The following is a 25382-nucleotide window of genomic DNA, read 5'->3' on the forward strand; positions in this document are numbered from 1 at the left end:
TCCTTTTGGAGGTTTACTACATTTTTCGGAAGTTCACTTCATTTTTCGAAAATTCACTTCATTTTTCTCGGAAGTTCACTTCTTTTTTCGGAAGTTCACTTCTTTTTTCTCGGAAATTCAGTTCATTTTTCGAAAGTTAGCTTCACTTTTTGAAGTTTTTTTTTCATTTTCGAAAGTTCACTTAATTTTGTTGGAAGTTCACTTAATTTTTCGGAAGTTCACTTTATTATTTTCAGAAGTTGACATCATTTTATTGGAAGTTCACATTAAGATTTATCAAACATGCCCAAAAATTACTTTTTTGTCAAATTCACGTAGGTCGAAACAATAGTTCACTTTGTACACCGCGAGGAAGTTCACTTTGCACCGCGTAGAAGTTCACTTTTAACACGTCGAGAAAATTCTTTTTTGTCGAAATTTACTTTGGTCAAAATGAAGTTCATTTTGAACCACAAGGAAGTTAACTTTGAATCGCATGGAAGTTCACTTTAAACACAACAGAAATTTACATTTTGGCGAAATTCACTTTAGTCAAAAAAAAAGTGGTTCACTTTGTAGCATACGGAAGTTCACATTGCACCTCGAGGAAGTTCAATGTAAACATGCGAGAAAATTACTTTTTGTCGAAATTCGGTTTAGTCAAAACGGAAGTTCACTTTTTACAGCATGGAAGTTCGCTTCGTTTTTTCGAAAGTTCGCTTCATTTCTTTGGAAGTTCACTTCATTTTTCGGAAGTTCACTTCATTCCTTTCGGAAGTTCACTTCATTTTTTTTGGAAGTTTAATTCATTTTTCGGAAGTTCACTTCATTTTTCGAAAATTCACTTCATTTTTCTCGGAAGTTCACTTCTTTTTCCTAATAAGTTCAGTTCATTTTTCGAAAGTTAGCTTCACCTTTTGAAGTTTGTTTCATTTTCGGAAGTTCACTTTATTTTGTTGGAAGTTCACTTAACTTTTCAGAACTTCACTAGATTTTTAGAAGTTGACATCATTTTATTGGAAGTTCACATTAAGATTTATCAAACATGCCAAAAATAAATTTTTTTGTCAAATTCACGTAGGTCAAAACAGTAGTTCACTTTGTACACCGCGAGTAAGTTCACTTTGCACCGCGCAGAAGTAAGTTCACTTTACGCCGCCACCTCCCCCACCCCCGCCTCCGACCACAGCCCCACCTGCGACCGCCGCACCAAGCGGCGCCGCCCCTGCCCGCATCTCAGCCAAGGGCCGCGTTGGCCCGCGCTCCGAGATCCACCGGGTCCGGTGCACCGTCGACAGCAACGATTTTGAGCTACCCCGCCGCAAGGACAGGAAGCGCCGGGAGCGCCGTGCTTCCCCGCTGCCTCCACCAAGGGCGCGCCGCAGCCCTTCGCCGGAGGAGGCTGCCGGCCTCTGCTTCCGGTGCCTTGATCTCGGCCACGTCGTCCGCGACTGCACCAGCGATGTGCGCTGCCGTAAGTGTCTGCACCTTGGCCACGACTCCAGGCAGTGCGAGAACCCCCGCGACTCCGACGAACAGGCCACCACTGTGCGTGCCGCGCCGACGGTCGCAGCCGTGCCAAGGACGGCTCCGCGCCCTGCGCGTGATCCTCCTTCGCGTGCTGCTGTGCCCGGGCGGGCCCCTTCGGCCGCCGCCCCGTCGCGCGCGCCTCCCGCGCCGGTGGGCACGAACGCCATGCCGTCGCGCGTCATCCTGTCGCGCATGGTCGAGATGGAACGCGCCGAGGAGGTCCTGCGCCGGGCCATGGTCGCCTCCATCACTGGCACCAGGCCGGTGGTCACGACGAGGGAGGTGGAGAACGTCCTTTACGACTCCTTCGAGCTGCGGGACGGAGAGTTCGCGGTTCACCTACACCGCCCGGAAGACTTCCTCATCATCTTCCACTCCAAGGAGGCACTGGATCGGATGGCCGGCGACCACTTCATCAACGGGCCCCGCTTCTGCCTCTCGATCCGCCCCTGGTGCAAACTGGCTCACGCCGGCTCCGGCCACTTCGAGTACCACGTCGACCTGGAGATTGACGGCATCCCACCGCAAGCATGGCACCTCTCCACTGCGGAACACATCCTCGGTGCGTTGCTGGATCGAGAAGCTCTACCCCGCCACTCGCACGCGTGACGACCTCGCCATCTTCCACCTCTCCGGCGCTCCTCCACCCTGGAGATTGTCGAGCTCATCCCCGCCCAAGGCACGGCCTCACCCCCAACTGTGCGCACGCTCACCTACCCCATCTCTATCAGGATCATGCGCGCCGTCATCGACGTCGACGCCCTCTACGGCGACAGCCACGATGCCAGTCGCGGCGGCGGCACCTCCAGGGGCAACGACGGCAACAACGCCGGTCGCGGTCGCCGCAGGAGCCGCAAGCGGCGGCGCACCAGCGACCTACCTGAGGGAAGGGCCGACGGCATGGCCATGGATGCCGATGCTTGGATGCCACCCCGCCATGGCTGCACCGACGGTGTTGCATGCGAAGCCGAGTGGCCTACCTCCCGCCGCCGTGCGGTCGAGGATGCGCCGCCGGCAGAACATGCCGCCGCCCGTACGATGGCTCCATGGCTCGGCCAGGCTGGGTCCCACTGGCGTTCAAACAACTGGCGCCGTCCGAAAAAGGGAAAAAGACGAGGTCTAACACAGCCACCACCAGCCAAAATCTGGAGGGCCAAAGCTGCCGCGCCTGCCCCTGTCTCCATGGCAGGGCCCACCCAGTAGGACGACGAAAAGGCCTTGGACACAGCTGGCACGCCACCAGTGGAGGAGAGCTCGCCCACTCCCCACGCCAACGACTCCCCCGGCGCGCATGTGACCCACCACTCCACCTCGCTGCTAGATGGGACTGGTCCATTGTCGCCCCGGGATCCGGACCACGTTGTGTCCATGCAAAGCGAGGTCCCCGACTCGCAAGAAGCTCAGGAGACGCCGACCGAGGCTGATCCCTTGTCGGGGCAAAGCGGAGCTTCGACGACGCCATCCTTGTCCTCTACCTCGGCCACAACCGTTGACGGGACCCAGCTTGCTGCAGCCACAACGATGAGCCCCGCACCCCGCCCACCACTCCTCCAACAGCGACTCCGCCTCCCAGGCCAGCTGCCACCTGTCAGAGGCCCATGGGCCGCTACTCCACTCCTAGGGCAACCTCGAACCAGACCAGGCCTGTTGCGCGCTATGCTACGCCACCGATCACCATGCGCAGGAGGCAGAGGCCGACCGCACCATCGCCGCCACAGCTGCAGGCACCGGACAACTGGACGCTCGGCGACTTCCTGGCTACCGCGACGAAACAGCTCTCTGCCGTCCTCCCCACACCTGGAAGAAGGGCATGCAGGTAGCCCCTCAACTTCAACCCGAGGCGCGGACGATCTGCGACGGCACGTTCCAAGGACGGCGCGCTGCCCACAGCCAAGAGACGTGCCCGCATTGGCGCCAATCAAACCATCACCGCGGCAGAGATGAAGGCTTACGAGGACGTGTTCGCAGCCCCGATCTCGCGCCCTGTTCTTGCAGCGATCACGGCGCTGTTCGACCGCTCACTTCCGGTGCAGCCCGATGGCAGACCTATAGGGGTTTAGCCAAGCCCGTGCTCCTTTGTCGAATCATTTTTCCATGGATTACAGACTTAAGATCATTATTTGGAACGTACGGGGTTTGAACGCGCGCGCTCGACGAAACGCCATACACACGCTGATCGCTACCTCTGGAGCATCGATAGCTTGCTTCCAAGAGACGAAGATGGAGTGGATTTACTCCTCCACGTTGCTTGAGGCACTTGGCCCAGATTTCGACGACTACGTCTACCTGCCCACGGACGGCACGCGCGGCGGCATCCTCTGGCCTGGAAGAGCAGGGACGTGAGCATCTCCGACCCTTCGCTCTCCGCCAATGCCACAGTGGTGGGTGTGGTGCGGCTGGTCGCGGAGGAGCTGTCGCGCGCCGGCGTGCGCGTGAACGCCATTTCCCCGCACGCCATCGCCAAGCCGCTCCTGGTCCGGTCGCTGGCGAGGGCGAACCCGGGCGTCGGCGATGAGACGCTGAAGAGGATGGTGGAGAGGGGCATGACTGAGCTCCAAGGGGCCGTGCTGGAGCCGGAGGACGTGGCCAGAGCCGTCGTCTACCTCGCGGCCGACGAGGCCAAGTACGTCACCGGGCATAACCTCGTGGTGGACAGCGGTGTAGGTGGAGTATTAGTTTTTGTGAGAAATGGTATATTAATATTGATACACAAAACTGTTTAGTGCCTTTTTTATATTCTGTGAGAATGTTAGTTTCTTGAAGAGATAGAAAATGGAAACAAACTAACACTCCACCTACACGACCGTGGTGGATTGTTATGTGGGTCAGCCCATCAAATCTGGAGTCCTATCCCTTAATAAGAGTCCTAGTTGATTAAACAACTTTGGTAGGAAAGAGTACAATAGTTTAGATATCACATTAGAGTTTGAATAGATTTACCGTCTTGTTGATCATGTCTTGCCCACTATATAAAGAACTAATGGAAGGCATCTTTTATATGTAGCGACGGGTTTACGCTAGCTCAAGAGATCCAAAGCTAGCCCAGCTGCGCAGCTAGGCCCATGATGGTGCGAGCGAGGACAAGCCCACACCTACTGATCGATCGGGAAACATAAGAAACGAAGGGATCGAAGGAAATAAATGAAGTGAACCATTTTGTGACTTAAGTGGTGGCATCAGCTATAATTTTCACTGAAACTTAGAAATTTTTTGAAGTTAGACGAAAAAAAGGAGAGAAACCTTATTCTCTTTATTATAATATATATATATATATACATACATACTAGCAAAATTGCTCGTGCATTGCACCGGGAGAAGACCGAGCGTTGGTACGGTTGTTTTTCATTAAATATTTTTCAGCTATAATTAATTTAATTACTTGAAATTCCAATTTTCTTGACAGGACTCATACACCAAAAAATATTTCTTTGTTTCCTCGTTTTGGTAGAAAAATATGCCCGTGTGTAAGCAGGTCGAGCCCGACATTTCGTGTAGCAGTTACCACATAGAATACTCGATTCAAAATTGGTATAACTCTATTTTTTTATTCTTCCTTTTCTTGTTCTCTCCGCAACTTCTCTCCTTGTAGCTTGGTCAACCGAAAAAGCCAATTTCTTTATATGACCACATGGAGAGCTCCTTCAAAAAGTTGCCGCTTTGATTTGCATTAACATTGCAATGGACTCAATTATTCTCACACAAATGTGCTACTGACCAGACGACGCGGAACATGGCTTCTGCTGCTGCCTCCATCCTCCACGAGCGCAATGTCAGACGCCGGTGCACCTGGGCTCTATGACTGAGTACTTTGAACCTGTTTATTTTGCTGTTTGAACATCCATATTCATCTCCACGGGCCAAATGTGTCGGCCCGTTGGGGGCACCCCAAGGCGCAAACGGACGCGTGGTCAAAACCGACCATTTTTCTGTTTGCGGGGCGACGCAAACTGACGCGCGCGGCCACTTTGAGCGTCCGATATGCGTCACCCCTTTGGAGATGCCCTAAGCCGATGTTGCTTGCCAGAATTCAGGTATAGCATATGTATTTCTACGTGACACATCATTCCATCATCATGACGTTGTTCTGGTCGTATGAAAAGTTCCTCTGGCTGAACTAGAACCTGACTTGATCTAGAACCGGTTGTAATCATGTACGGCAAGATGTAACAGGACATAAAGATGGTGTAAAAGCGAACATGATATATAGATGTATGGGCATACTTGTGGCAAGCCATCAATCTATCTATTAATACATTTTTCATGTTACCCACGTATCAGTGGCGCCGCGCCAAGTGTGGAATTATGTTTACACCTCGGCTAAGAAAACATTGAGTGCGTCCTCCTTTTTAAAAATAGGATGCATATAATTTCTCTGTTTAATAATATATAAGACACTTTAGATATATTTAAGTGAACTAGATATAAACCAAAATAAGTGAATCTACACACTAAAAGTAGACTAGACACAAACTAAAGTAAGTAAGTCTATAAAAGAGCTAAAATATATTATAAAAGAGAACGGAGGGAGTAGCTTTTAGTCAAAGTCAAAAAATTAAAGTTAACATAAACATCTACAATATCAAACAAACACAATATGAAAGTGTACTTTAAGATGGTTATAACAATATTGGTTTGAGACTATAAATGTTGATACATTTTTCTTTATAATTTGTCAAATTTTAAATAGTTTGGCTTTGACCAAAAGCTCTATGTATTCTATTTTTAGAAAAGTGCGAGTATATACACACTTGGCAAACGCAGATTTTTCTCTCCGTTGCAAAGTAAGAGCATGTTTGCTTTTTTTAAATTAATATTTTACATGTTTTCGCAGCAACGTGCAGGCATGTTGCTAGGTAGGTATAGATTAGGTAAAGATAAAGATACCACGCTGGTTAAGAAAAAAAGTTTTGCAGAACCATTATTCAGAGGTAAGTTTATAAATTTGAAAAGTCTTTGAAGTTCTTTACCTTTTCAATGAGATCCAATATATCTTGGTTATCAACAAATTCAATGTAGCTCCAGCTGATTTCTTCAGTTTTGTATTCCTCCTGCTCCATCTTGAAAACATGCTGTGTTGGGAGAGAAAATAGATCAAATGTGTGCCTGAGAGGGGGGAGAGAGAGGGGGGAGAGGGAGAGGGAGGGAGGGAGGGAGGGAGGGAGGGAGGGAGGGAGGAGGGAGAGAGAGGGAGAGAGAGAGAGAGGGGGGGAGGGTGAGAGACCAAAAGTAAGAACATACCTTGTTAAAATGCTGTTGGAGCTTTTCATTGGCAAAATTGATACACAACTGCTCAAAGCTAGCAGAAGGAAAGGTCATCGGAGATCCCACAAAGATAAATTAGATTAAATAAAGAGAAGGTATCAACATTGGCAATAGAGTTATAAACTCACAATGGGAAGCAGGATGCAGGTAGTATAAGTTCTAAAAAATTGTACTGAACTACATTATTACATTCCACTCTAATCTGTGTGTGCCTTGCATTTTACGGCTAGGAAAGAGATGTTATTTTAAGGGACAAGTCAGTGTTCCCTAAAAAGGAGGCCATGCACCTCGCTGCAAATCAAATGAAATAGCAGAGTTAAACTAAGCCTCAGATGCTCCACATCACCAGTGCAGATTGATAAGTGTGACTGCCCTATCCCCAGTATTTGGACTATTATAGCGGTTGTGAACCAAAGCTCACGACAAGAAACCAGCTTCATACCATAATGGTTACAGCTACGTATATTTATAATAAAGAACTTGTTAAATGGTGCAATGATATCTCAGCACTTCCATTATATTGTTTGTATTGTTTTAGTTGTGCACTGGTGTTCTGGTAACCCCGGTGGCGGTTGGAAGTTGGAACTACTTGGTATTAATTAAATATTAATAGCTGGCAATGCATATATTATTGCAGTATGAATTATATCGAATCTTACAGCTCCTACAAGAATGAACACCAACATAAACCTCAAATTTTGTTTACTCTGATTTGTGACAAGCAAGCATAAATATATAAGTAGATATTCCTCGGTGTATGCTTTTTGCTGGTGATGTGGTGCTGCGGGATGAACCCAAGCGTAAATAGGAAGTTAGGGCACCTCTAACCGATGTATAAAAACCGGTTAGAGGAGTAAAAGATGCCGTTTCACTCCTCTAACCACTACCGAACCAGAGTACAAAAATGTTTAGCGGAGTAAATATTTAACTCATCGCGGTCGCCGACTCCTATTTTAACTCCTCCACCACTCGGATGAGTAAAAGATTCCTCCCCCCACCCCCTCACGCGTTCACACTGTCTCATCCTCTCCTCCACCTCCGGCGACCACCGACGCCCCCAGCCGCCACCACAGCCACCCCCACACCCCTAGATGGTAGGATCATCTCGCCGGCCATCTCCGCCGCGCATACCCAGCGCTCGCCTCCGCTGCAGCCGCCCGCGGAAGCCCCGCGTCGGTCCCGTTCCCGCCACCATTCCCCTCTCCGATTGGCGCCACCGAGGCGCCGGTGGAAGCCCGACCGTTCCGCCAACATCCTCGACCTGCCGGTGCCGGCCACACCGTACTACCTGCCGGTGCTGGCCACACCGTACTACCGGTGGAAGCGAAAGGCCAACGCGGTGAAGGAGGAGGACGTCGTCGATGCGGGGCCGTCAACGACGGTGATCAACATCGACATTGACTCCTCCTTCGACTGGGATGAGGATTAGGTTAGGTTTAGGTGTAATATGTACAAATTAATCTGAATGAAATAGTAGGTTTCAAATTCAGTTTGAATCAATCATAACTCGGTCAAATTTGATCAAATTTTGCACTGATCACCACATTTGCTCCTTTAAGTTTTCTACTTCATTAGAAACCACTTTCGGTTAGAGTAGTACTTTTACTCCTGTAAGTTTTCTCCGGAGGTTTACTCCTCTAAATGTGTGTACATCGGTTTGAGATGCCCTTAGAGCTATAGAGGCAGACTTTGGAATCAAACGGGTTTTGACTTAGTAGGACCAAGACCTACTACATGCGATGCGACTTTGGTGGTGTTGGTTTCCAAGACAGAGATGCTAGTTTAGAAGGACACATAGTGCCTAAGAGAAGACCTTCCGATACTTGGGATCACTACTGCAAAGCAATGATGATATCAATGAGGATGTTTGCCAGAGGATCAAGGCAAGATGGATGAAGTGGCGACAAGCATCTTGCATCCTATGTGACAAGAAGGTTACAGAAAAGCTAAAAAGGTAAGTTTTATAGGACGGCAATTAGACCGGTCATGCTACATGGAGAAGAATGTTGGCCCACTAAAATAAAACAAAACCAACAAATAAGGGTTGTGGAGATGCTAATGCCACGGTGGATGTGTGGCCATACAAGAAATGACCGGATTGGGAACGAGGTAATACATGATAGGCTAGGGGCGGCATTAATCGACGAGAGGCTAGTCCAGCACCGACTAAGGTGGTTTGGTCATATCCAACACAGACCTCAAGAAGCACTAGTTAACACTGCAAGAGTATGGAAAATACTAGGTGAAAGAACATCTCCATAATTATGGTTTTGTGTGTTTGATGACAACATGGGTGATAATCTAATATGGCTTAGTGTGCAGATATGATCTATATTGTGTTTGAAATGAGAAGAATTAAAAGGGAAGAATCATTTGTTGAAAAGGGAGAAGAAAGGAAGAAAACAGGAATTTACAGGCCGGAAATTCCCCAAAATTCGGCTAAGGACTTAAGGTCCGGGCTCTCAGTATACCCCCCCCCCGAAATTTGGCCAGAAATTCCGACACGAACTTACACCGGAATTTCCGGCCCTAGTTTCTGCAACGGCTCGATTTGGTGGGGGGTATAAATACCCCCCTTCTTCCCCAAGCTCAGGTTGCTCACTCCCTCAAAGTTCATCCACCATTGTTGAGCCACAAGATTCACTTGATCTCCTCCTCCAACCATCCAAAGCTCTTGATCTTTGGAGAATCGAAGGAGAAGACCCCGATCTACATCTTCACCGAAGCGATTTACATTTCCCCCTCATTTACTTGAGGGCCTCTTTGCTAGTGTTCCATTTGGAAACTGTAGTTGTTTGTGATTGATTTGATCTTGTTGTTGTGTTATTGTTACAGCTATTTGGAGCCTCCAATTCGGTTGTGGATGTGTGCCCCAAGAACCTTGTAAAGACCCGGTTTCCGCCTCAAGGAAATCCCTTAGTGGACAAGTGAGCTAGGCCTTTGTGACGTTGCTCATTGGAGAATAGGGTAAGCCTTCGTGGCGTTGGTTAGGTTTTTGTGGCGACCAAACCCCTCCAACATAGACGTACTTCCCCTCAAAAGGAAGGAACTACGGGAATCATCCCTTGTGCCTGCGCGTGCTCCACTCTCGGTTACCTCTATCCTTGATTGTATTATTATATCTTGTCTAGCTATATCTTGCTTAGTTGTATACCTTGTCATCTAGGGAAATTCACATAGTTGCATATCTAGAGAATTTACCTTTGTGTCAAGCCTTAATTGAAAAAGAACTAAATATTGGGTAGCACCTATGCACCCCCCTCTAGGTGCGGCATACGATCCTTTCACTAGGAGAGACAGAGGAAGACCAAGGTTGACATGGACAGGTGCAGTAAAAAGAGACTTGAGGAATTGGAGTGTCCTTGATAGGACTGCATGGAAATTGGCGATCCATGTGCTGGCATCTTTAGTTTACTTCTTTTTGCGGGTTACTTTTTTCTCTCTCCTTGTTTTGGTTTCCTTAGGTTTATGTTGGGTTTCATATCTAGCCTACCCAACTTGTTTAGAAAAAAGATTTTGATGATGATGATGAAACATAAATGGACTTTTGCATGCCAGCTTGCATGAAAGGAGTAAAAATCTGACCTGTTGTATGTGAAGCTCTCAAAACCATAGATGTCCAATACCCCAATTTGCGCCCTCGACTCCATGTCCTGCCCAATGGACTTATTAATGTTGTCGACAAGCCTGCAATGACCATGGTATAAGAACGACATTAAAAAATATAAAAAAGGTCACATATAGAGATGGTCCTACCAATCAAATAATCGAGCATAAACAGTCTTCGCCAAAGTATCACGACCGACTACAGCTGCAGAGCTGTCGACTGCCTTAATTATGTTTCCTTCAGGAGTTTTGATCGTGCGATAGCACAGTGTTGAAAGCAAAAGGCTTCCATCAACCCTGCAAGCAACCAAACAAGAATTGGTGTATACAGTGGTGTGTAAGAAAAACACATGTTTTAGCCATATTTAATTCTGGATAAATATGTACGTGATGTGTATAAAGTAATAAAATCAAGTTGTTAAAGCTATAGGGATATTAGCATTCACATATGGAAAAGCCCTGGTTGATGAGCACGATGAAACTAAATGCAATGCATAACACAAACTAATGCATCTACAAGTACAAGCAAAACGAATGATGTGTTAAGCCCTTATAGCATCGACGATATGAAGCACAAGAACATCGAGTTTCTTCATTAAGTAATGGGCCAAAACAAACAAATTAAGCCCACTACAGAAAGCTGTCTTTTATCTGAGTGCATAAACTAGGGGGTCAAATTCCTTTGGATCTGGGACTCCGGGCAATTGCACTATAGGTGAATATAAGTTCTAGTGCAGGATCAGGAACACCTTCTAACAGTTTATAGATGGTTTATATAACCTGGGAAACAAAATAAAGAAGAAAGAAAAATACTATCATTCAAGTTGACCTTATATCATTAGCACCCCTTCCTACTGTGCAGAGCAGCATATTTTGCATAAGGTAACTTGTTCAGACATGTAAATTTTCCGATAGACAGAAGTAGGAGGTTCATAAGACTGAAAAACAGAGAAAGATTACCCACATGAGCAAATCAGAAGCCATATGAAGATGGAATTTAGACTTTGCATCCTTGACAGCAGATGAATCAAACTCTTTCCCAGGAGAAAATTCAATATTTCCTAGATGAAGGATGGCAGCTACAGTTCGGAATATGGCTTCCTGGGAGTGCAGGAAAGCTTTTTTATTCCATGGCATTTATCAATAGCAAGAGTAATTAAATAGCTCTTTTGTCTGGGGAAGGAATGAGATTAGGATTAACCTGATCTGCAAAACATATACCAACAATATCCATTGCTCTCCGTGTTTTCAAATATTCGTCTGCATCGCTGACCCCCTGCAACTCATATGTATGGCTTTGATTTAAGTAGTTAAAGTTCTTAGGGTGAGCAAGCTTGTATTTACCCGCAACCTGGTGATGAAGGAAAAACGTAAATTCATCAATCATTAACAAAGTAACTCTCAATGTGGCATGGTGCAATATAAAGTGAAGATGATGTTAGAAATATTCCCTAGAGGCAATCATAGAGATGATGGTATTTCGTTGTATCCATGATTTGTTGAATGTTCCTTGAATCACATGACTTGTTTATCAAAATCTATACTTGTATCATTATTCTAAAGTTTGCTAGTCGGAGTTCATGTGAGGATTTACGTGAATATTAGACTACCATATGTATTGGTTTATGACTACGTTCCACAAGTCATAGACATGACGATGTTGTACCAACAACGTAGGCACATGTTATGCACATGGGGTTTGACTGATCCAACTTGAAACATAGCAACAATGCTCTTTGTTCGGTCTGTCAAAATAACGTTTGCCCCTCTCTACTTTAGAGAGATATATCTCTGGGCGAGTGGTCGGAATCCATAAATTCATGGCCATGCTACTTAAAGTTAAGAGTTAGCCTAGTAAGGGATTCCGGATCACAAAAAGAAAGAGAGGTCAGCTTGAAGCTTGGCTGAATATATTTTTAAACTGAAGGCTCAGTGAGCCCAGCTTTAATAATTAATAAAGCCACAACCAGCCAAGAGTATTACAAATTCATGCTAGGGTTACCAGCTACACATTACAAACACATAGCACAACATAAAGACCGGACAAGATGCGGGAAAACAAGCAAAGCTAATCTAAGCACTAAACATATGAAACTCGCTTGATCCTAACGATGAAGCCATGTCTTCAGTTGCACTCGAGAGGCACCGAACCTGAGAAAGTCCAACTAACCACACTTGCATCCACATCACTTACCATGAAAAAAGACGTTAGACCAGCAAACCAAGCAGGACTGATTGTTGACAAAACAGGGGCCTTGAGTGATGCATCCAAGGAGGGGAACATCACCCACCAGCGTCGTCGTTGGCACAGATCAGGGTCGTGCAGAGCTTTCGCCTAATGCTCTCAACCAGTAATCCCATTGAACTCGTCCCCAAACCACCATCACGTCAGCCAATGGCACGAGGTAAAACACGACAGCAATCATGGCAAGAGCCACCCTAGGTGTTAGGCCGACCGCCGCGACTAGAAAATGCGCAGAAGAGCTCGACCGAATATCATGAGGCAAAGGGAATGTCATGTACATAACGCTGTGATGGTTCATCCGATATAGTCTTCTAATTTTGTGCGTTTAGCAGTTGGCACACCTTGCTAGAGGCTGCTACAAACACATCATATCTAAATCTGACTGAACCTATAGAAGCCTAATTCGGATTAGGATCCAAATTGGACTGGCCATGGAGTCCTAATGGGCATCTAATATAGAAGCCCATGAGGGAGGTCTATATAAAGGAGAAGGAGGATTGTGTTTTAGGGCTGCTCAATCCGCACCATCCTTCACAGCCGCCACTCTCCCATGCCATAGCTGCCTGCATGGACCTAGCAGTCCGGCGTGCGACACTTGCTGCCCGTACGTGTGGGCACCATCACTCTTAGGAGTTCCAAATGGTGTAATAAAATATATATCTTCTCACTGATGATGCAACAATGTGAATATGGAAATAATACCAAACTTTGATGTGAATGATTCAATTTTATGTCAACTAGATAATCAGCTTATCACTATTTTGTTTACAGAACTTAGGTGGTCTTTAAATATCGAAAGATGTTCCGTGTATTTAAGAAAGAATCCACAATGGGAGGTGAAAGGTGGTGCCAAGATTAAAATCAAAACACTGATGTAGTTCTTCGATGATTCAACATTCACAGTGTTACTCAAATACTCTTTGTGTGCTGTTTGAGTGCTCTATTAATTCCTATTACTTATCATTCCCCAGGAGATAAGTTCGAAACATTATGGTCAATGCAACAAGACTGCTATGGACAATTCTGACCATGTGGTAAATAGAAAGAACTCAAGACTGCTATGGATTTCTAGATTTATTTTTTGCAGCTTCGAATTACAGGACCAGGGGTATAAGTCTGAGACATGAAAATACTACTTTAAGCATACAAACGAACCTGCTCAGATGCACAAAGTTGGTAAAAACAGTGGTAATTCCTTTCAGATTTAGATATTTGTACAACGCGAGACCTCTCCAGGAGATAAGTTCGAACTGCAGCCCCTGATATTCTACCTGATTTGTCAAACTGAATCTCAACAAATTTCCCAAAGCGACTGCAATGAAATAAACATGAAAACGTAATGCACAAGACATAGACAAGAAAAGCGGAGGTACCTATGTTTGTCCTTTTGATAACAGATAAATCAATTAATACACAAATTATAAAACAAAATTCACCTGGAGTTATCATTTCTCACCGTTCGTGCATTACCAAAGGCCTCCAACAATGGATTTGACTGCATGAAAACGACGACAAAAAATTAGTACATGTAAGACTGTAAGATCATATTGTATCCCTCTAACTGAGGGAGTTCCCTATATATTTCCCTCCTATACTCCGTATATATACTGCCGCACGGGGCCTACCCCGTTAGGTATTCCCTCATCACCAAACACCCTTTCATCCTTCCTCCATTGAAATAGGTTTATTGTTGTTTCTAAGATATAAACCAAAGTTTAAATCTTGAGAATGCTCAATCTCCTCTACTTTATCTGGAAGCTGTGGTGCCCCTACGGTGTGAAAGTTCTTCACTTGGATTCCATCTCTTAATAGTTGTGTTAATCTGGACAGAACGATTTGTGTTGGAGAGGTCTGCAGGCATGCACCTAGGGCCTCAATTTAGTTTCATTCGATGGTGGCTAGAATATTTTATTTTTCTTTTCTGGGAACATGGTGGCTACAATCAAGAAAATGGGAGCGCAAACTGAGCAGAAGGGTTTCAACTCTTCCAGCATGTTTACTGCATAAATACGGAAAGACACAACATCAGGGTTTTCAACCAAAAGGCTTTGTTAGTTCAGCAGCTAGTTTTGGCAATCAAAGAAGAAAGAACTAATGGTGCAAAACTGTAGCTTGGTCAGAAGCTCATAGTTTCTGCTCTGGTAGGAAGTCCTAAAGTAGTCACATACTCGATAAACATATCATGGGCTGCAAAGCCTGGTGGTTGTTGGTACGATTTTGCTTGAAGTTTGAACTGCCATTTTTGCAAATCTTAACCAATAACATGAACTCATGCAGGTATTCTGTATGTGCTGTACAAGAAAGCACTGTTCCAAAATCAGCCCAAAGAACTACCCAGGTTATCGAAAGAAACAGATGGTTTCTGTCTTATTTTCATGGAACTAGGCAGAGTATGGTTCCCAATCCCCCCACCTTCCACAACCCTGGTAATTGTCCCCCATGGGAAATTGAAAACTTACTTCTAAAACTTGTTGCTCCACAGAACGGATATCACCGGTTGCACGCCCCCCAACAAAAGTAAGATATCGCATAATAAGCTTGGTGGTTTCTGTTTTTCCAGCGCCACTTTCTCCACTGACTAATATGGACTGGCTGTGGCCCTCGCTGACCATAGCTCTACAAGAGAATAAATAGTGTTATTCCATAATCCATATTTGAAAGGATGAAAGCAGGTTTCTGTTGTATTATACCTGTATGATGCATCAGCAATTGCAAAAACATGTGGACTTAACTCGCCAAACTGCACACCTTTGTATTGCTCCATCATATGCATATCATAGAGATGAGGCAGCTTGGCGAAGGGATTTACTGCGATTAAGATATGTCCTGTGTATGTCTACCAAATACCAGTGGAGTCATCAGGACAGGTATCCAATTAGCAGGTAAAAAACATACGACATCAGATCAGCTAATGATCAAGCAACTGAGAGAAGATTTGCTTGTCATGTGCATAACGGACCTACTGACCAGGAGCATCTACCTTCAGTATTAAGTATCACACAACGGCTGCAGATTATTGCTACGTGCATGCTAATTGCTACATCACAGCAGATAGCATTGCGGTTTCTGAACTAAGCATGATCTCCACCCACCCACATGAGTTAGCCACGTGATAGAACAAAAGAGTAACTTATCTAAGACAGCTAGAACGCAAGGGCTGAAGAGAGAGCAGAAAGAGGATAACACTCACATAGATCTCATTGAGTGTGTACCGTCGCGCAAGGTTGCAGAGCACCCCAGGCTCGTGGAGATAGACCAGCTTGGTCATATCGTCGACGCCCACGAGGTCGGCCTCCGTGTTCCTAGGCAGCACCTTCCTCCCATCGACCACGGCCTGACCAGACCACCACCATACGGTCAGGCAATTCAACAAACACTGCACCTAGCGGTTGGCATTGTAGGAAAGAAATTAGGGGCGCTCGATTACCTTGACGCCGCTAGATAGAACGACCATGATGAAGGACGGGGATGAGAGGGACACGACCTCGGCCTCAGCCCAGGCGAGTTCCGGGTGTTCCACCCACACGGCGGTGCCGGGACAGAAAATCATTGCGACGGCGAGGAACCAGCGGTCGCCGTCGTGGTGGTGGTGCTAATGCGAAATGTAGGGGATCTGGAGCTGTGGAATTGGTCATTCGGAGGGGGATTGAGAGGAGGAGGAGGGGGGTGAAGAACGGAAATGGCGGGAGTTGCGTTCAGACGCCTCGTGTCAGGCTGCCAGACCAGCCGCTGGAATCGTCACGAGTTCTCTTTTAATCATATGAGTTTTTGGTAATTCTTTAAATCCTATTCTGATAAGCGCTTTAGGAGGTAAAATAAATCCTCATGTAACCGTTCAGTGATAATTTTTTTGTTTATTTACATTTGTTCTTCTTTGTTTTCTTCGTGGACGCACTATCCACTGCATATTCTCCAACAAGTATATGATATATGCAAAATGCTTATCATTTCGTGCATTTAATTTCCGTAGCAACACCAACATCGTGGGGCACAATCTAATGTATTTAATGCGAGTTGTTGGATTTTCTGTAACAGTAAATACATTAAGTTACATACAAGTTACAAATTTTGGAACTTACCTTCAGGATATGTATTTTTTTTCTTTTTATACAGGTCACAAATATACATACTCCGTATTTAAGTTTCAAACTTCATACAGACATACATTCATTCATCCATTCATTCTGCACGTGCAGTATTTTTTCGATTTTTCCCACATTTTAGAAATATGATTTCTATATGTCATAAAAATAAAACATATTTTATTGCGGGCCCATTTTCCCTCGCATGCAAACCAACATTCACCACATGTTCAAGGGCTCATTTGGTTGCAGGGTATCCCGAGGAGATCCCCAGGTTTTCCATGTCCGGTGAAACCTTGTGCCGGATTGCCCCGAGCGAGCCCACCTGGCTATTTGGGTGTTGACGGGGGATGGACCCTGGCCTTTCGACGTTCGAAAAAATTCCCTGGGAGAACCATCCGCTAGTTCGTATGTGGGAAACGAAATCCTCGAGGCGCTCACGCACTCTCTCTATCTCTCTCGTGATAGAAAGGCGGCGGTGCTGGGTGCGACACCTCCAGCTCACGACCTTTTGCAGGTGACCGTCCCCTATACGTCGGTCCTTCTCCCTCTTCCCCCTCTCCGGCGTGTACCCTCTACGACAGTCGTTCTTCTACTGACCAACAAAATTTTCTCCACCTCGACCACATGTCCCCTCCGGCGACGAGGGCGCTCGGAGGTGGCACTCGTCTTTCTTCTCCTTTGACTAAGGTTGGCTGATAATCATTTCCCCCACCTCGGGTTTTTGTATAGTTCATGCCTTATTCAGCTGGTCATCCCCATGCTGATGAGTTGCTTCTCTAGATCTTGGAGGTTGCCGAACGGAGTCACACCTTGCATCACCTCCTTTTATTCCTCTATACTAGATATATCCATTTTTTTCTCGAATTAAGGTTTTTTGTAGGTTACTGTCTGGAGATGCATGTTCCCATCTACTAGTTGAAATTGTAGTTTCCATTCTTTAATAGTATATGATTAAACGACCTCTCCCGCCCCTGAGGGCAATTCCGAGGGCGATCCCAAACTCCACCTCTATTCTACCGATCCCACGAGCGAATCTCTGAGAGACAAGGAAGATCCTTTGGTCCCACAGTTATTGATCACTCTAGCTAAGAAATCAGCCAACAATCCCTTGTCCCACGCCCAAAATCTCCTCCCTGATGAGTTCAGGGGAAGGTTGCACGATATCCTCAAGAAATCCCAAAATCCACGCAAGTCACTATCCAATATCCGGGCAAAATTCAAAATATGTTGAACCCATATAGAGATCCCACTCCCCTCCCCTGGCCCACGCTCTCCTACCAATCCATGATCCCCTTCCACGGCAACCGATCATCACTCCGCCTTATCCACATGATACCTCTCATATCTCGCCTCCGCCCGCTGACAAGGGTTTAACTTGTCAATGCCTACATATTGTAGACTAGGGTTTCACGGAAAGTAGAGGGTGTAACGGTCCCGGATATACCCCTATTAGATATTGTTTGCTCTTTTTCTTTTATGCATAATCATGGCATCAAGCATGTTTTTGAACTCCAAAGTTATTTTATTAAACTCTATTTTATTGATAAATTAATCCCCTCTTTTTTATATCAAATTAAAATATATTTTCTCTACTTATTTTCCTATATAAAACTATTTGGAAATGGTTCTTAAACAAAACAGGAAACAAATAAAAAAAGGAAGCAATTTTAAATAAAAAAAGGAGGAGACCTCCCACCGGCCAGGCCTTGCACCGGCCCAGCCGCAACACACCTGGCCCAACCCGGCGGGAACTCTAGCCCCAACCTGTGCCCCTGGCATTTTTCATTCCACCCCCCTGCGCCGCCAGTTCGTTTCGCGATCGGGTCCCTCCCCTCTCTCGTCTCTCTCACGCGAACTATAGATGTAACTGGTCCGGTTCGGCCCAATGGACCTCCGTCCCGCACCTATATTTTGTTACCATCAGGTTATAGGTTTGGCCCGTAAAAAATTAGGGTGCAACAGGTTCCGATCCCTACGACCCTAGGGTAGAACCGCTCCTCGATCGATACGAGGCGCCGGCCGCCATCGTCTTCACCCGCATCAGCCGAAGCGGGTTCGCCGAAAAAAGGGGCCGCACGGTTTGGAGCCCCGGCGAGCCAAGCCATCCACGCCATCGTCACCGCCTCGTCTTCCTCGTCCTCCCCGTCAAGCCACGCGAGCCGGAACGCTCGGAATCGCCACCGCCGAGCCCATCTTCCCCGACGCCGGTCGCTGACGCCGTCGTCGATTCCGACCTCCCCGCCCGTAGCCGACCTTCCCGAAGCACCAGGGCGAGCTGCCGGTTCTCCCGCGCCCTCCGAGCCCTCTCTCTCCCTCCGTATCGCTGCTGCGACGCGCGCTGCGAGCACCGCCGCCGGTGTGGCCGCCGGCGCCGCTCCGGGGACGGCTGCGCCAGGGAGGATGCTAGTCGACGCGACGCCGTGCCGTTGCACGTCCCCGTCGACGCCACCGGTCCGGCGGTGCTTGCGGTGCAGGAACCGCAACTCCTACATCCACAATTCCCCTTTCCTTGTATTCTTGATTGATACTTAGGGGCAAACCTTGGATACCCCTTTACCCTACAAGGAGAGGATCGGTCCGAACCGTGGACCTCTAATTTTCTGTAAGGTTTGGAGGTCCAACACTAGGGACAAACCGGACCCGACCGGTTGCATCATGAACGCGAACTAGGCGCGAGCCTGAGCCGCTCCTCTCCCCGTCGCATCCCTCTCCATCCCGAGTGATCCCGCCGCCTCTCCTTCTTCCGCTCGCCATCGGCGCTGTCACACTCCGCTCCGGCTGCCGCCCCATCCCCGCTCGCTCTCCTCACAGTGGCCGCCTCTTCCCTGCCTTCCTCCCGCGCGCCCCTGACCTCCGCCACGAGCTCGCCCTCGACATGGCTGCCCTGCAGCTCGCCACGGTTCCGAGCTCGCCTTCGCCTCCAGGTCCCTCCGCCGCGCGCCTCGCTCCGGCTTTGACCACCTCGCGTCGCCAGGGACGTCGCCACCTCGTTTCTCCGCAGGCGGGAGCTTCCCCAAGCATGTCCTGGTCCTCACCGCGCGCGAGCCTCTTCGCCTCGTTGGCCTACACCTATGTCGGTCGCGTCCGGGTCCGGCATGAACCCGTACTGCTCGCCTGGAGCTTTTCCCGCGCGCATCCCCGTCACCGTCATGCCGCCTTCAAGTTCCGCGTGCAGACCGTCGCCGCCGATAAACCACCAGAGCGTGTTGCTCGTGTGCCTGCCTACTCGTGATGTGGTGCTGTGATGTGTTGTGGTAAAGTTGAGGAAACCCGTGCACGGTCCGCCAAGTCCTCCAACGTTGCTCACCTTGTGTGCTGCTACATGTTGACGTGAAGATGTTGATGTGCGAGAAACCCTCAAGCTCTTCCTCACGAACCAGGGCCGCCAACCTCGGCTTCCTTTCCATGTTCAACATCGTCATTCCAAGTTCGCCACCGACGCCAAAGCTGGAACGTCAAGTTCTTCTTCACGGATCCGAGGCGAAGACCTCGGTTTCATCTTCTTCCTCCCCGAACCCGAAACAGGCGACCACCTATGTTTCGATACCGTGAGACCCCCGAGCCCATCCTATCCTATTTTATAAATGTTAAATGTGTCATCTACAACTTGTTGCATTCATCATATCAACATATGTCGCATTGCATATCTTGTGGTTGTACGGGTAATAGTGATACACCTAATAATTAAATATGGAATTGTGCGGGATCGTTATATTACCTTATCCCGGTTCCATTTAAATTGCGTAGCGCACAATGCCATGTCTTGCCATGCTTAACAACATTTAATATGCGGGGGTAGATAAACAACTTGAACCTAATAATTGCTTGTTCGGATTTCGACTCCGATTAATATGGATAAGTTGCATCGCACCATCGTTGCCATGTCATGCATACCATGTCATGAGCATGCCGATTCTTCTGCCGTAGTAGTAAGATTTGCATCCGATGTGTGTTCCAGCTTTGCTTCTTCCCGGATAGGATCATGAAGTGGTGCGGTGAGATACGACGAGTTCTCCGGATGTTCCTCGACCATCTTTAACAGGCAAGCATTTCCTATACTCCTGTCTCTGCAGGAGTCGCTCACCTATTTTATTTTGCATTCTCCCTCATGCTATCCTTAAGTTACGTTCTTGTCACGTGTCCCATCCACTCGTTACCTCAAGCAGCCTATATTGCCACCACCACCTCCTACGGCTATTGTTTGGTTATCGGGTCTGCCTTGCGAGTCGTAGTGCATGCTAGTGCTGTTTTATCTCGTTACCGTTATTATTATCTTATCGGGTTATATGTTGGGAAGAATCATGGTTACTTTAGTTGTTGATAATTGTTTAGCGGAGGCATCGGTGGGTCAGCTGCTTGTTTTGTGATGGCTCACTTGTGTTTCCTAAATATCTTAGGACCCCGAGTTCTTGTTATCTATTCCGAGACGCTCTAACCACACGTGGGTATGCTTACCGGGTCTCCCCTCGACCACTGCCGGAATCTACAGCTTTGTCTAGTGGCCACAACTAGTTTGAACGTTTTGTTTCTCACGGGCGTGCAAGCATGTTTCTTTGTGGTCAGATGATATGATATTACTTTTGGGAAGCCGTGAGTGCCTTGTAACCCCGTTGTCTCTTGCACGCTCGTAGGATGCTGTACGTATTGTTAAGAGGTCATCCTCTAGTGGGCTCTGATCCTCTTAGCCGTAGACGCAAATAGCTAAGTCCGCTTCGGAGAACGGCCGGACTTCGATACGGGTTAACTTAGTTAGGTGGCTTCCTGGACATTGTTGTCGTGAAGGAGAGTGCGAGTCGTGATATCCACCTGTCGTAAGTGGGTTGAGCGTGCGTGTGGGCATATTTGGGCACCCCCTGCAGGGTTACAATCTTATCGATAAGCCGCGTCCGCGGTTATGGACGACTTGGAGCTGTATGACTCGACCATAGACAACTTACACATGTTGCTTCATTCATAATAACTTGTGTAGTAAGTTAGCACAACTCTAATAATACATGGTTAAAACTTGTCAACTGTGTGAGTGCCTTTGTAAGTACCTCCTTGCGAGGGGGGAACACATCGGATGTGTTATGTTTGCAGAGTATAAAACTGTTAGTTTACGCGCTCTCTCACCTTCTCTGAGTTGACGAATGTTGTAGAGTGTCTCTATAGGTTTTTAGTGCTTGCGCGCTGCCGCTTAACCTCACCATATTTCCTATGACGTTCCTCTTGCATCCTCTAAGTCCCCTGCGTGCCTCAAGTACAAAGGACGACTGGTTGACGAATGCTTATACGTCTTGAAGTCTTGTTAAGTACGAACCCGTACTCATTGCTGCTTCTACGGGACATAACCGGGCAGGTATGAAGATATGTTTGATGAAGACGACGTTAGCAAGGTTACCCTTCCGGCTTGGCATGGGCAGGGTTATGGACGCCATTGGTTATCTTCAGGACTCTTAGTCCAATTTGTATCTTGTCCATACTCAGACGTATTTGATCTTCTGTATGATTTGGATCTTTTGTATATTTGTATCTTGACTCGTTGGAGTCGTTGTTGTAATATATGTCTCTTGTGGGCTCTATTGTAATTCAGTTGTAATGTTACCGCTCGTGTTAATTCCTCTGGCATCACGTGTGTGATTCGCCGCGCACGTCGTGTCGGAGGGCGTCTCTGAATCGATATCGTGCGGATTTCGGCGGGGTCGTTGGGATCCTCATGGTACCGGTTCCGGGGCGTCACAAGTTGGTATCAGAGCTCAGGTTGACGGTACCCCACTAGTCCAACCTGTGGGATAAACTTGCCAACGGACGTTGTTGTGTCTAGTGTCAAAACTATTTTCTAAAATTTGTTGGATAGATCTGATTAGCTCTGAATTTTCTCCTTACCTAAATTCTTTCTCCTTTTACCTATGCGAGTTTTCAGTCTTCTCTCCTATCTGCTTCTCCGAGTCTTAGGTTCTGACGCGGGTTGGACGATCTGTGCCCTTATCCTAATAGGATCAATCTTCGGAGGATCTCAGCAGAAACGCATCATCGACAACGGAACAACGACTTCTTGTTAGTGGTGTCGAGGAGATCGACACGCCGCCTGAAGATCCGATAGTCCACCTCTCTCCCCCGTACCTGGACGTGGAACCTCGGGGCGAGGTTCCTTGTTAGTGGTGTCGATTGTAACAGCCCCGGTGACAAGGTATTAACTTGTCAATGCCTACAGATTGTAGACTAGGGTTTCGTTGGATGTAGAGGGCAAGTAGATCTCGAAGGTTTCAGCCGAAAAGTACTCGACGAATATGAAAACTAGGGTTGTATTGACTGTAGATTCGATCCTCTCTTTGTCCCTCGACTCCCCCTTATATAGGAGGTGGAGCCGAGGATTTCGTAATACACAAGTTTACAGAGTCCGGGAGGGTTTCTAACCCGTCCCGCAAGATTACAAGTAATACTTCCTATTACAACTCTAGCTTTCCTTAATAGTATCTTGGGCTTCCGAACCTTCTTGTTCTTCGAGTTATGGGCCTTTACTAAACCCCGGGTACCTTCTTCGGCAGGCCCATTGGGGATGCCTATGTCAGTAGCCCCCGAGATTTTGCTTGAATCGCAGAGTCAGGGAAAATCTCCAACTTTATTCATTCAATACATCTATCGAATTCATCACATATCTTTATCTACACAAATCTATATTGTACATGGATAATGGTAGTTGGGGCTAGTTCATCTGACGGATCAGGTACTAGTTAACTGCTCTAGTGGCAATCCGCAAAAACCTACTTCAAGATCACGTCCCTGGACATGATCTCGGGATACTGGTGTAAACTTCGACAGGTGCCGCTTAAGGTCTTACCATTCTGTCGAGTCCCAGTCATATTTTATCGGGTACCTAACGCGTCCGTTAGGATTTTTCTTCGTATCCGTTGATACGGAAAAAAGTAGCAAACCGACGTCAGAGACGGCGCCACGCCGCTCAGAACGGATCTGGGGTCTTACCTTCGCAATGTTTTGCGGCATTCGGAGATTATTCGCTACTTTGGCGCTCTGAGAATATATTGTCGAGTGCTTTTTCGGCTGTTGGAATAGCACATTTTATTGAGTCAATTGATGACTTATTTTGCTTTCCCGATGGGAGTATATGTAGAGTTATTTGTATAACTCGAAATATGCTCACTTCTTCCTCTTTTTTTTTTTATAATTTCATCGGGAACGCGAACAGCGTTCCCGATGGGAGTAGCCCCCGAGGCTACAGCCAAGAACTTGTACTTGGTTGTAGGCTCAACATGTTAGTACCTCATGTCGCTATATTTGTTTATCCTTTCTCGAGCTTTTTATATCTATCGGGTGCGCGACCAGCGCTCCCGATGGGAGTAGCCCCCGAGGCTATGAACAAATACTTGTATTTGATCATAGGCTCTCGCCATTTCTATTTTGTCATACTTGAATATTTCTTTTTTACGAAGTAGCCCCCGAGCATTTGGGCAAAAACTTGTATTTGATCAAAGGCTCCGAAATAATCAATAATCTTCTACTGTCGAAATTCTTGTCAAGCTTCATTGTCGAAATTTTTTCTTGCCAAGGTGACATCATTGCTTACGATAGCCACGATCGCTGTATCGGGAAAACGCGAGAACTTGTCTCTCGCTATCACATGGGCCCAAACTTCCCATTAAATTGACACGTCGTGCAGGTGGGGGACACACGTCCTCCACCTTTTCTGGTGCACGTACTGTAGCTCCTGTCATTTCTCGTATGTATGAAATTACTTTTTACCCCTTGTCCACGTGTACACCATCTGTCCCGCAATCTCTCAATCCAACGGCGCGTCGATTCACCGCACCTCTATATAAAGGTATCGTCTTCCTCCTCTAGTCCTTTCGCTCGCGCCGCACTTCTGCTTCTCTTCTGCAAAATCCTCCATTGCTCCCATTGCTTCAAGCGCTCAACCGCACTCACACCATTCGCCGCCAAGCCCATTAATGCCGCCTCGCATCTGTTTGACTAGGCACAGCACGCCAGAGTCGAAGATGGCGACAGCGGATCTGGGAAGCGCCGAGTGGGAGAGATCCAAGATCTCTGCCCAAGACATCAACATGCTGAAGAAGATGGGATTCAACAAGAAAGAGAACTCGCTCCAGTTCCCCAAGGAGGAGAGCTACCCAAGGCCTCCAATCGATTATCGGGTCAGTTTCATTGACCACCTCATCCGAGGGCTTTCTCCCCCAATCCACGAATTTCTCCGTGGTCTCCTTTTTGTCTATGGGCTTCAGCTACATCAACTGACGCCCAATTCCATCCTCCACGTGTCGATTTTTATCACACTGTGTGAGTGCTTCCTCGGGGTTCAACCTAATTGGGCTCTGTGGAAGCGTATCTTCTGCCTCCGCCGTAATGGCTCCCACAACGTCGCCTACAACATTGGCAGCGTTGTTATCTGTGTTCGTTCTGACGTCGAATATTTCGACGTCAAATTCCCCGACTCCGTCCAAGGTTGGCGGAAGAAGTGGTTGTATATCCATGAAGAAAGCTCCAATCCAGTGGAGGACAACATCGCCCCTTTTGACGCAGAAGCCAAAATCCTTCGCCGCCGTTCCTGGGATGCTGAAGCGACCGAAGCTGAGAAGTTGTCGACAGAAGCGCTGATGACTCGCATCCACGAGCTACAGAACACGCGCGGCAAGGAACTTTCGGGTATTGAGATTACTGCC

At 47.1% G+C, this 25382-nt stretch overlaps 1 protein-coding gene across 4 annotated transcripts in view; it reads right to left on the bottom strand.

Moving 5' to 3' along the window:
• The window catches only part of LOC124650251 (protein OPAQUE1-like), a 56725-nt gene extending 40494 nt beyond the window's left edge, over positions 1–16231 (bottom strand). For all 4 annotated transcript variants that reach the window (XR_006986936.1, XR_006986937.1, XM_047189796.1 and 1 more), the window contains exons 1-12: positions 16050–16231; positions 15813–15956; positions 15313–15458; positions 15082–15238; positions 14059–14117; positions 13778–13934; positions 11579–11728; positions 11342–11478; positions 10528–10674; positions 10357–10458; positions 6748–6805; positions 6477–6578 (exon numbers count right to left, since the gene is read on the bottom strand). Coding sequence is in view for 2 of the 4 variants with exons in the window: in XM_047189796.1 (XP_047045752.1) it covers positions 6477–6578; positions 6748–6805; positions 10357–10458; positions 10528–10674; positions 11342–11478; positions 11579–11728; positions 13778–13934; positions 14059–14117; positions 15082–15238; positions 15313–15458; positions 15813–15956; positions 16050–16172 (1482 nt within the window). In the remaining 2 variants the exon portion in view is untranslated. The remainder of the gene's footprint in view (positions 1–6476; positions 6579–6747; positions 6806–10356; positions 10459–10527; positions 10675–11341; positions 11479–11578; positions 11729–13777; positions 13935–14058; positions 14118–15081; positions 15239–15312; positions 15459–15812; positions 15957–16049) is intronic.
• Positions 16232–25382: the final 9151 nt, after the last annotated feature.

The sequence above is a fragment of the Lolium rigidum genome, chromosome 4, assembly GCF_022539505.1.
Source record: "Lolium rigidum isolate FL_2022 chromosome 4, APGP_CSIRO_Lrig_0.1, whole genome shotgun sequence".
NCBI lineage: Eukaryota > Viridiplantae > Streptophyta > Magnoliopsida > Poales > Poaceae > Lolium > Lolium rigidum.